The sequence below is a fragment of the Gopherus flavomarginatus genome, chromosome 3 (genome assembly GCF_025201925.1).
Source record: "Gopherus flavomarginatus isolate rGopFla2 chromosome 3, rGopFla2.mat.asm, whole genome shotgun sequence".
Lineage (NCBI taxonomy): Eukaryota > Metazoa > Chordata > Testudines > Testudinidae > Gopherus > Gopherus flavomarginatus.
Genome location: NC_066619.1, coordinates 129207374 through 129220154, shown reverse-complemented (window position 1 = coordinate 129220154; position 12781 = coordinate 129207374). Strand labels below are relative to the sequence as shown.

General features: G+C 49.2%; 1 protein-coding gene across 1 annotated transcript in view; it reads left to right on the top strand.

Annotated features, from left to right (window-relative positions):
* The window catches only part of TMEM175 (transmembrane protein 175), a 45013-nt gene extending 32652 nt beyond the window's left edge, over positions 1-12361 (top strand). The window contains exons 8-10 of the mRNA XM_050944401.1: positions 1825-1903; positions 8932-9067; positions 9940-12361. Of these exons, the coding sequence (XP_050800358.1) occupies positions 1825-1903; positions 8932-9067; positions 9940-10603 (879 nt within the window). The 3' untranslated portion in view covers positions 10604-12361. The remainder of the gene's footprint in view (positions 1-1824; positions 1904-8931; positions 9068-9939) is intronic.
* Positions 12362-12781: the final 420 nt, after the last annotated feature.

Below are 12781 nucleotides of genomic sequence, written 5' to 3'. Positions count from 1 at the left end.
CTTGTATTGTTCCTGTGGTAATGTAACATTCCACTAGTTTTCATGAAGTTTAAACATCTGAATACACACATATACATATAACAGTCACTTTGATCTATGCTAATGTGGTTTAAACACTAAACGTACTCATACATTTAATAATTGTTTTGATCTACACTGTTACACAAATGAATTGACCTGTCTCTGATCTACCCGTATCACATTGGTCTTCTACATCAGTGATTCCCAAACTTTAACAACCCGTGAACCCATTTCACTAAAATATCAAGTCTCGCTAACCCCCTCCTAAAAATGAGTATTTCCAGGGATTTTCTCCTTTACCTGAGTAACCTGAATCTGTTGTTATGACATTGTTATTACACACTAAAATGTATTATTAATTATTCATTACAGTATTTTTATTACATTATGAAAACAGCAACACTCTTCCAAGATCTCACTTTTGTAGCTCGTATCACTTTGAATAAGTCTATTATAAGACAAGGCTCCTATGTTTCATCAACGAGTATCAGATGTTAAACAGCATGAAGGTATTTAAGAAGCCAACTCAAAGAGTTCCTCCTACACAAGCATTCATAGAATCATAGATTATTAGGGTTAGAAGGGACCTCAGGAGATCATCTAGTCCAACCCCGTGCTCAGAGCAGGACCAATCCCCAAATCCCTAAATGGCCCCCTCATTCAGGTCTTGAGCAGTCCAGGCAAACAATGCACGTTACAACAAAGCTGCTTAATTTTAAAAACAGTACTAGCTGCCTATTTAATTTGAAAAACAGCAAAAATTATCCACCTCCCTTTCCATTTCTTATAAGGAGTCTTGAAGTTTAAATCTCCTCAATGTGATAGATACACTTGCTTTGATCTGCTTGGCTCTTGGAAGTCCAGGGGCTCCGGGCTGCTGGTCCCATGCTGCCTGGGGTCGGTCCCTAAGGACAGCTCTGTCCACCATTAGGGATTTTTTTCCCCCGAGAACCCCCTGTAACAGTTCACGAACCCCAGTTTGGGAACCACTGTTCTACATGGATGAATTTACCCTAAGGACTGGAAATATTAGGGCTCAGAAGCAGTTAAATTTTTAAAAACACAATTGTGCAGACAGGTATTCTGTGTTAGGAATGTGTCGTTGTTGGTTAAACCTATGCAGAGGTAGTCCAGTTTAAATTTCAATCAAAATTTAAGTGTAGTAAATTTTTCCCCCCAGTAAAATGTTACAAGACTTTTTAACACATCTGCTTCGATGCAATTGATTGATTGCTCTAAAGGAACCAATAGAGTTTCATGTATGTTTTATAAAGTTTGTAACTGACTGAGTAAGCATAACAGCATTGTCCCCTTTGAATGGCAAATGACTAGTAGCACAGGGACCCATGGGCTCACAAGTTTACTAAGTTCCATACAAATGATAACTCAATTTTTGTGTCATAGGCTTAGCAGAATTTTTATATTCCTTCCAGTCTCAGTACTTCCCAATTACAGATATTGAACTTGGTACAGGAAGTGGAGGAGGCAAATATTAGTGTGTGCTCGTACTAATCAAGATGAAGATTAGTCTTGAGAAACTCCGTGGAGCTACTGACATTGCAGTGTTCATGTATTTGTTGGATAAATGTGTTAATATAGTGATTGTTCAGTGCAATCACTGTCGTAAAACGTATACTTTCTATTACAGTCAGCGTATTTCAGTGTTACAGATTCACAAGTTGCATGTTAAATCAACATATTCATGAAGGATAAAAAGCATAATTAATTTTTAACTTAGAACAAAATATTTGTATTTATCTTGCAATAACTGAAAACTAAAATTGTTTTCATTTCTTTCTATAGTCTTATGTTCTGCTTGGGCTTGTTATCTTTTTGCCACACATCACTCGGTTAATTATTTGGTGTAAAAACAAAACTGTTGGTAAGTAACAGTATCCAGAAGGAGTGCATTTAATTTTAGAAACTCTACTATATTGTTAAATCATATTTTAATAGATCAGCTTATTTCACAGTCCCCTTTGTTGTCACAAATTTGGATGAAGCTGTTCTTCTTCGAGTGATTGCTCATATCCATTCCAGTTAGGTGTGCGCGCCGTGTCTGCACGTTCGTCGGAAACCTTTTACCCTAGCAACTCCAGTGGGCCGGCAGGTCGCCCCCTAGAGTGGCGCCGCCATGGCACTTGATATATACTCCTGCCGGCCCACCCGCTTCTCAGTTCCTTCTTACCGCCGTGTCGGTCGTTGGAACTGTGGAGCACGGCTTTGCTGTCTTCCACGTCCCTAGCTCTCCTTCGTTGTACAGTTCATAGTTGTAGTTAGTAGTAAATAGTTGTTAAGTATAGTTAGTTAAGTAGTATATTGTAAATAGTTGTAAATATTTGTTAGCCGGTTTGGGCCGTAGCCCTTCCCGGCACCCGGCACCGGGCCCATGCCTGGTTCGCCAGGCTTCAAACAATGCACGGCTTGTAAGAAGCCGATGCCGACCAGCGATCCCCACGACGCGTGCCTAAAGTGCCTGGGGGAATCGCACATCTCGGACAAGTGCCGCATTTGCAAGGCTTTTAAGCCTAGAACAAAGAAGGAGAGAGACCAGAGATTGAGGACTCTCCTTATGGAAGCGGCACTCAACCTGGCAGCTTCACAGACCGTCGCCTCTACACCGGCACCGGAAAGACTCCCCGGCACCGGGTCCCGAAGCAAGGCCCTCGAAGTCTGCAACTCCATCCAGGCAGACTCGAGTGGAGCGCCCGGCACCTATCTCAGCCGCGGCACAGCCAACAGGGATCCGGTCCCTCCTAGCTCCTCCATAAGATCTGGGGTTGAGCTATTGGTCCCATCGACGCCGGAGAGCTTTGCCTCGGCACGGGACCTAATCGCTCTAACAGAGCCAACTCAGCCTCCACCCCCGGTACCTCCGGTGCGGGTTGTGTCCAGAGGCAAGCCAACGATGAGAGTGCCGTCTCGGGACTCATGCTCGCTGTCGAGGTCCCGTCACCGTGGACGCTCCCGATCCCGGCGCCGCTCGCAGTCCCGGCACCACTCCCCTCGGCAGTACCGGTCGCACTCGTGGCACCGGTCATCCTCCAAAACAGTCCCGGTCTGGTTCCAGTCACCGATACCAGCAGCGGGACTCTAGGAGCTCTTCCCGCCGTCGATCAACTCCCCGGTCGACCTCCCGGCACCGAGCTGGTGGCAGGTCCCGGTCCCGGTCGACCTCCCAGCACCGCGTTGGTGGCAGGTCCCGGTCCCGATCCTGGCACCGAGTCGGCGCCCGGTACTGGTCCCGATCCTGGCACCGAGTCCAAGACAGGCCCGGGTCCCGATCCCGGCACCAGTATGACTCCCGGTACTGGTCCCCGGCACCGAGAACATCTTCGGCGCCAGGACGAGGGGATTCCTACCAGCTGCGTTCGGCCCCTCCATGGCCTTCCAGACAGCCGTCTGTGTCGTCACAGGCGGACAGTGTTTATGCACTGGGCACAGACAGGCACGCGGCCCTTTTTCAAGACCCTCCTCAACAGGACCAGGGACCGCAGCAATGGGGGTTCTGAACACCCTGGGTGTACCTCCAAGCCCAGGGCCCCCAACAGCTTCCTCCTAGGCCTGCGACGACTGAGCACAGGGCGCCGCAGGCATCACTGTCTCGTTCCCCCCCCCCTCTCCGGACGGGGAGGACAGGTCAAATCACCAGGACCCTGAGCTCCCTCCGGAGTCAGAGGCGTGGGCTCAGACAGACCCCCCGCTGGACACTCTCTTGCCAGGGGTCTCCTCATCGTCTTCTCCCGATGAGGCTGTGGCAGGCACTTCTTCCACCAGCCCTCCCCCACTCGACCTCAGGGCACACCAGGACCTCCTCAGGCGCGTAGCGCAGAACTTGAACCTGCAAGCTGAGGAGGTCTCCGAGATCGAGGATCCCGTTGTGAGCATCCTCTCCTCAGATGCTCCCACCAGGGTCGCCCTGCCCTTTATTCGGACTATCCAGGCCAACGCCAATACGATCTGGCAATCGCCGGCCTCCATCCCCCCTACTGCACATGGCGTGGAGCGGGAAGTACATGGCTCCCTCCAAGGGCTATGAGTACCTCCATGTTCACCCGACACCGTGCTCCCTCGTAGTGCAGTCGGTGAACGAGAGGAAGCGTCATGGACAAGAGGCCCCAGCTCCCAAATCCAAAGAGGCCAGGCGTATGGACCTCCTCAGCCGCAAGGTCTATTCGGCGGGGGCCCTTCAGCTCAGGGTTTCCAACCAGCAAGCCCTCCTTAGCCGCTACGCCTTTAACTCTTGGGTGGCAGCGGATAAGTTTAAAAAGCTGTTGCCACAGGAGGCGCGTCAAGAATTTGCGGCAATTCTTGACGAGGGCAAGAAGGTCTCAAGAACCTCGTTGCAGGCCTCCTTGGACGCAGCGGACTCGGCCGCTCGTACCCTCGCCTCAGGGGTTACAATGCGCCGCATCTCCTGGCTTCAGGTTTCTGGCCTTCCACCGGAGCTCCAATACACCATCCAGGACCTCCCGTTCGAAGGCCAGGGCCTGTTCTCGGAGAAGACAGACCCCAGACTAAAAAGTCTGAAGGACAATCGGGTCATTATGCGCTCCCTTGGGATGCACACACCCGGGACACAACGCAGACCCTTCCAGCCGCAACAACAGCAGCAGCACCGGCCGTACCCCCAGTTCCGCCAGCGGCAGGACCTCAATAGGCGCCGCGGCAGAAATGGCAGGCGCAGGCAGTCGGGGAACCATGGGGGGCAGAACCAAAGCTCCTCCAAAGCCCCACCTGGACCCAAACCTTCGTTTTGAAGGTGCGCCCGAGGGCGTAGTACCAGTTTCCCCCGCGGATCCTTCCCCTCCGTTTTCCAACCGCCTTTCGTTTTTCCACCAGGTGTGGACCCAAATAACATCCGACCGCTGGGTCTTACGCACTGTGCAGATGGGATACCGTCTGCAGTTTACGTCTTTCCCTCCCTCCCGCCCCCCACCCTCGTCCCTCTTCAGGGACCCCTCTCACGAGCAGTTCCTCCGCCAGGAGGTGCAGACGCTCCTCGACAAAGGAGCCATAGAGGTGGTTCCGGAGAACGAGAAGGGCAAGGGGTTTTATTCCCGCTACTTCCTCATCCCCAAGGCCAAGGGAGGCCTCAGACCTATCCTCGACCTGCGGGAACTCAACAAACATCTGGTGAAGTTGAAGTTCCGCATGGTATCCCTGGGGACCATTATCCCATCTCTGGATCCTGGAGACTGGTATGCCGCCCTCGACATGCAGGACGCTTACTTTCATATCGCCATATTGCCACACCACAGACGTTTCCTTCGGTTCGTGGTCGACCGCCATCATTACCAATTCGCGGTCCTCCCGTTTGGCCTCTCTACGGCCCCGAGGGTATTCACCAAATGCATGGCTGTCGTTGTTGCACATCTTCGGCGCAGTTGCATTCACGTGTTCCCTTACCTCGACGATTGGCTGATTCGGGGCACTTCAGAGCTGCAGGTCCGCAGCCACGTCCGCAGGATCACCGGCCTTTTTACTACCTTGGGCCTCATTATCAACGTGGACAAGTCCACTCTGCTCCCCACGCAGAGGATAGAGTTCATTGGGGCCATTCTGGACTCCACCTTGGCCAGGGCCCTTCTGCCATTGCCCAGGTTCCAGTCGCTGTTGGCCATCATTCAGCGCTTGCTGGCAGCCCCCCTGACCTCTATAAGGACATGCCTAACCCTGTTAGGCCACATGGCGGCCTGCACGTTTGTGACAGGTTATGCACGGCTCCGCATGAGGCCCCTCCAATCTTGGCTCATCGCGCAATACCGGCCGGCCAGACAGTCGCTAGACACGCTTGTCACAATCCCCCAGGGGGTATTGGATAACCTCCGCTGGTGGCTAGACCAGTCCGTCGTGTGTGCGGGGCTCCCGTTTCACCCACCCCAACCCTCGGTGTCCCTAACAACGGATGCATCAGATCTCGGCTGGGGGGCCCACCTGGGAATCCTGAGGACACAGGGCCTGTGGTCCCCGCAGGAGGTGGATTTACACATCAACATGCGGGAGTTGAGAGCGGTCCGCCTTGCTTGTCAAACGTTCTCTTCTCAGCTTCGAGGTCATTGTGTTGCGGTGTTCACCGACAACACGACGACCATATACTATATCAACAAGCAGGGTGGCACCAGAACCTCTCCCCTATGTCACGAGGCGATGCAACTCTGGGACTTTTGTGTAGCCCACTCCATTCACCTCACGGCTTCCTTCCTCCCCGGAGTACGGAACACGCTGGCGGACCGCCTGAGCAGATCCTTCCTCTCGCACGAGTGGTCCCTTCGCCCGGACGTCGCCCTCTCGCTGTTCCAGAGGTGGGGTTGTCCCTGCGTGGACCTCTTCGCGTCCAGGGGGAACAGGAAATGCCAGGCGTTCTGCTCCTTTCAGGGCCGGGAACCCGGGTCTATAGTGGACGCCTTCCTTATCCCGTGGACGACCCACTTGTTCTACGCGTTCCCTCCGTTCCCACTGGTCCACAAGGTCCTTCTGAAGGTGCGCAGGGACAGGGCCCGCGTGATTATGGTAGCTCCAGCGTGGCCCAGGCAACATTGGTACCCCATGTTGCTGGATCTGGCCAGAGCCAACCCAGTCCCCCTGCCCCTTCACCCGGACCTGATCACCCAGGACCACGGCAGTCTCTGTCACCCAGACCTCCAGTCGCTGCACCTCGCAGCGTGGCTCCTGCGTGGCTGACCGGATCCGAATTACGCTGCTCTACCCCGGTACGTGAGGTACTCCTGGGCAGCAGGAAGCCTTCCACCAGAGCGACATACTCAGCCAAGTGGAAGCGTTTCTCCTGTTGGTGCACGGAGAGGGGTTTCCTCCCTATGGAAGTTTCGGTCGCCAATATTTTGGACTACATTTGGTCCCTCAAGCAACAGGGCCTGGCGATATCGTCCCTTCGGGTTCACCTGGTGGCTATCTCCAACTTTCATCCGGGTGGGGGTGGCTGCTTGGTTTTCTCTCACCCGACGGTGACTAGATTCCTGAAGGGACTGGAACGTCTCTACCCCCAGGTTCGACCCCCTGCCCCTACCTGGGATCTCAACCTGGTTCTGGCTCAGCTCATGGGGCCCCCCTTTGAGCCGTTAGCAACTTGCTCCCTGCTCTATCTTTCTTGGAAGACTGCCTTTCTAGTAGCCATCACCTCAGCTAGATGGGTGTCAGAACTCCGGGCCCTCACGGTAGATCCTCTGTATACGGTCTTCCATAAAGATAAGGTACAGCTGAGACCGCACCCTGCCTTTCTCCCCAAAGTGGTCTCAGCCTTTCACGTCAACCAGGAGATCTTCCTCCCCGTTTTTTTCCCGAAGCCTCATTCGTCACGCAGGGAGCAACAACTCCACTCGCTTGATGTCCGTCGGGCTCTCGCGTTTTATGTGGACAGAACCAAACTGTTCCGCAAATCCCCCCAGCTTTTCGTGGCAGTAGCGGACCGCATGAAGGGGCTTCCCATTTCCTCGCAGAGGTTATCCTCGTGGGTAACGTCCTGTATCAGGACCTGCTATGACTTGGCCCACGTCCCTATTGGCCATGTGACTGCACACTCTACCAGGGCGCAGGCGTCGTCACTGGCTTTCCTCGCCCGTGTGCCTATCCAGGAGATCTGTCGGGCAGCGACCTGGTCATCGGTCCACACCTTTGCTTCCCACTACGCCCTGGTCCAGCAGTCCAGAGAGGACGCGGCCTTCGGCTCTGCAGTGCTCCATGCCGCGACTTCTCACTCCGACCCCAGCACCTAGGTAAGGCTTGGGATTCACCTAACTGGAATGGATATGAGCAATCACTCGAAGAAGAAAAGACGGTTACTCACCTTTGTAACTGTTGTTCTTCGAGATGTGTTGCTCATATCCATTCCACACCCGCCCTCCTTCCCCACTGTCGGAGTAGCTGGCAAGAAGGAACTGAGGAGCGGGTGGGCCGGCAGGAGTATATATCAAGCGCCATGGCGGCGCCACTCTAGGGGGCGACCTGCCGGCCCACTGGAGTTGCTAGGGTAAAAGGTTTCCCACGAACGTGCACGTGCGGCGCGCACACCTAACTGGAATGGATATGAGCAACACATCTCGAAGAACAACAGTTACAAAGGTGAGTAACCGTCTTTTTTAAAAGATTCCACAGCAAGTTTGTTTGTAATTCTAGTTCCACTGTTTCTATTAGGGATTTTAGTTTTGTCCTTCCATTCTACCTCTTTCTGGGAACCTTTTTCCTGGCTTTGTGTGCAGCATGATGCTTTGACATATTATCACTGCGGTAGAAGCAGATGCTTGGTCTTGAGAGGGACTATAAAGAGACGAGATGTTGGTGTTTGACTTGTTTAGCTTTTAAATATGAGTTTTCCTTTGATTCCTGGAAATGCCTGATTACCTCTCTGAATCTGGAAGGGTTTTTTGATATAGGTAGTTCTCCTGTATTTAGTGCACCTGGGACTAAATACTTAACTGACCATCTAATTTGGAGTAGCACTAGAGCTCTGTCTTCCAAAGACAGAGAAGGAGTTAATAAAAAATGACTAATGGAAGTCCTCTACTCAGACCAGAGCCCCAAGATCCATTAGAGCTTCCTGAGCTGTAACAGGGTTTCTGTCTTGTTTTAGTTTAATATTTTGATAACTCACACTAACATTGAGTCATTGTTCACCTAGTACCAACAGTGTGTGAGGTGCTTCTAAGACGAGTCCCCTGCCCTGAAGGCCTTCTTATTGAAACAGGCAACATAAGCCTCAGGGAAGGGATGGCTGCAGTGGAAAGCAGCATGGTTGAATTGTCAGGTTGATCAGTGCCTTGTTACTTCCACAAGTTTGAGATTTGAGAGAGCAGGAGCATCAGACTAGACTGTTGAAATTCTTGTGTAATGCTTGTTGTTTAATGTTTTGATTTATATGGAACACAAACTATACTCGTGAATTATGGTTGGCAGGTCCAAAAGATGATGAGTCTCATCGCTTAGAGGCCTTCACTTTTTACCTCAATGAACCTTTGAGTAAGGAACGAGTGGAGGCTTTCAGTGATGGTGTGTATGCTATTGTAGCAACCCTGCTCATTTTGGATATATGGTAAGACTTTGTGCTGACTGACATACCCTGAATTGTCTGATATAAATGTAATGGTGGTAATAATACCTACCTTTTACATGGCGCTTTTCAGCAGTGCATCTCAAAGGCTTCACAGTCTTGAATATGTGTATCTACTCAGCCCCCCTGTGAAGTAGCACAGGGCTCTTATTCCCATTGTGCAGATGGGAACTGAAGCACAGAGAGGCTAATGATTTGCCCACAGTCACACAGGTTGTCTGTGGTGAAGCAGGGAATTGAACTGGGGTCTTCCAAGTCCTCATGGAGCTGTATGTGGGGACATATGTTGTCAGGTGTTGAAAGAGAATGGACTTATTTTATTTTGACTTATACAAACAATTGCACCAATCCTCTTATGTAAACAAATCATACAACCAAACTATTAACAAAGAACTCTTCTCGCCTCTCCATGCGTGAATCAATAACCCCTACCCCTCTTTAATGCAATTATACCAGTCTCCACATACTCCATTCTCAGATGTTTGGAAAAGCCGATGTAGCCATATATTTAGAAAGTCAGGTGCTGGCTCTGTCAGGCAAAGGGTTAGGAAGCTGAATTCTGTTCTGGTTCTTGTATTATCAACAGAAATGATAACGAAGCTCTGCTGGAGAACTTTGTACTGATACTACATGATCCAGGAAGCTGTCAGATCCTAGGATGAATTTGCAGAGCAGTCAGTTATAAGAATTGCTTTTTAACTTGTAAGCTGGGGGATCACTGAAGCACAGTGAAGTGGGAGGCCTATGAAACTATTCATAGTTACTTTTCACAGTGGAACTACATGCTTACTGCTCTCAGACTGCACCATTATACCACTAATATGCGGACTAAAATATTTTTTTTCCCTCAACAGTGAGGACAATGTCCCTGATTCCAAAGAAGTTAAAGACAAATTCCATAACCGCCTCACTGAAGCTTTAAGTGAATATGGACCAAACTTCCTTGCCTACTTTGCCTCCTTTGTAACAACTGGTCTTCTCTGGTTTGTCCACCACTCGCTGTTTCTTTACATAACAAAAGCAACTCGATTTATGGGACTGCTCAACACATTTTCATTGGCTTTCATTGGAGGGCTTCCTCTTGCTTACCAGCTGACCAGTGAATTTGCAGAAAAGTCTCCCAATGAAATAGAAGCTATTCAGATCAGCTGTGTAATCACTTTCTTTGCCAGCATCTTTCAGTTTGCTATATGGATCACAGCTCTGTTCCATGAAAGGGAAACCTTGCATCCTTTGGCGAGGTATGGGGGCAAGGAACATGCTTTTATGTTTGCTAAGCTTGCGCTCTACCCGTGTGTCAGCCTTGGGGCCTTCTTTCTAACCTGCTTGTTAAGTAAGTTCAGCACAGCGATTTTTCACATCATGCAGATTGTAGTCCCATTTGCTTTCCTGGCCCTGCGCATCCTTGTCAAGATTTCTTTGGCAATTATGAAGTCAATGTTGTCTCTCTCCAGACGGAAGAACGTAGTGTTAGATGAAGAGGAAACATGTTTGTCTCCTGCTGAAACACTCTCATAGATTTCCATGCAGCGCATGTGAAATTGTAACAACCTTTCTAATTCTAACTTGTGTTGTTCTAACACAGTAGATGACTGGTCTATCCTAAAGTCTACTTTGGCCATAACTGGGGCATCTTTAATGTTTAGCTAAAGGATCTCATGTCCCTTTCTTTAGAAATACAAGTATTTCTGTTACTTGGGTGAGTGGAGGAGCCAAAGAACAGCAGGATCTCCCTCTTTAATGGACTGCCCACAAGGAAAAAGTACTGCTTGAAGCATTACTGCAGTGATAATGCACTAGAAACAGATCAGAAGATAAGCAGCATTAACCGGTTGCTCTGACAGACATTATGAAAGTCAGTAACATGGCAATCTATCAGCAGAATGGTTGGAAGCTGACTGTGCCGCTATTGAAGGCGGAGTGAGGAGGCTGGAAATTGTGAAGGAGACTCCCTCTCAGCATCCAGGTGGGAGAATCCTCAAAAAACCTTTGTCCTCCCCAGGTAGAATGCCAGCATCCCTTTATTTTCCTCCCGGGGCTCTTCCACAAAGTCACCAATCCTGTGGCTGCACTTCAAAAGTTGCTTGTCTTTTGGGTTGCTCTGCTGAGCACGTGCAGGCTGGAAGGGAATGTGTGGCCCATACACAATATCTACAGACTACCCTAACACAAACACACATTCGTGAAGTCAGTCATAGGTTATTGTTTTAAAAAAATATTTCTTAACATGACGGGATTCATGTGAATAGTTGTCATTTCAGGGTGTGAACCAGCCACATTCACCTCCTCCTGGGAAGAATGTTAAGAGCTGTGGGACCTGAAGTAGCTTTGTCTTCAGCTCTGAAACAAAGCTGCGAGCCAGAAGTGAAAGAAGTTTTCTGCACTTCTCTCCACTATCCTATTAGCCCCCAGGGGAAACTCCCCAACAGTCTGCAGCTGGAAATATGATTTAGGGGACACTGGGAGCTGCTGTTCTTAACCCAATTCCTAGGTATGTGAGAGAGTTGACCCTTTCCCTGTCTAGAGGCTGCCCAGGGTGTTAATATGATAATTGCCATAGGCTGCACAGCTCTAGGAGAGAACAGAGAACTGACCCAGCAGGAGGAGTTACAGTGCCTAGGTGGAAGGGAACTCCTTTCCGTTAGTTCCCTCACCCTCTTCTATGTGTGGAATGATGTTGTTACATTGGGCCATGTGCCGCAGGTCCACCTTTCCCCTGAAGAAGTCTGCAGGCTCCATATTTCTCTTGGATAGAGTCATTACCTTGCATTGTGAAATGGCTGTACCTGATACTTCTGCTCTAGTTAAAACTATGTGAGGAATCATGTTTACTCTTAAAAAACACTATAGCAAATAAGCAGAATAAATCTTTTTGAAAACCGCTTTAAAAAGTTAGTCCAGTTCAAATTGCATTGAAAGCACCTCTCCTTTTAGTACAGTGCATTTTAGTACCGCAATGTAGTAGTTGGTATTATGCACCTTATTCTGAAGAGTTGTATCTTAGGGAATATCAGTTTGTTTGGGGGGGTTGTACCTGGTTTATTGTGAATGGCTTTCAGTGGGGTTGTGTATTTCGTTGCATATTGCTGTTCAGTGTGAGATCTGATAAAAGCAGTTTTGGTTCTCTTTGTTCTCATCGGTTTTACTGCTGCTGTGCAATTGATGTATTTGTATTTTGTAATAATTTCAGATCAGTTAAAATTCAAGGCATCTAGTGTATTTCTGTTCCGATTAAATCAAAACCTGATGATTACAATTAAAACAATGTATTAGGAATATGTCTTTTTATTTTCTTGAAAAATACTGTTGTTCCATCTTTAACTTTAGCACCTTTGGACTGGAATCTTAATTCATGTAATGGGATAAATCTACTTAGAATAGTGATGTGTTTTAGCCAGAGGGTGAATCTGTAGGGTGCCTTTTATATTCCTTTAACCATTCTGTTCCCCCTTCAGCAAACTGTCTCTAGTCACCAATGATGTTAAAGAAATTGGAGCCATGTACTCCTACATGTTTGTGAACTCATGGACATAAGTGAGAGGTCTACTTATGCATTAGAGGGAGAGTTTGGTCTAAGATGACAAGGAAGCAGGGCATACAAACCTAGTCTAATGCAGAAAATGTGTTCAGTAAAGCTTTGATGCTAACATTACCACTAAATTTGAAGAAATCCTGACTCTCTTGTGAGGCTAGATT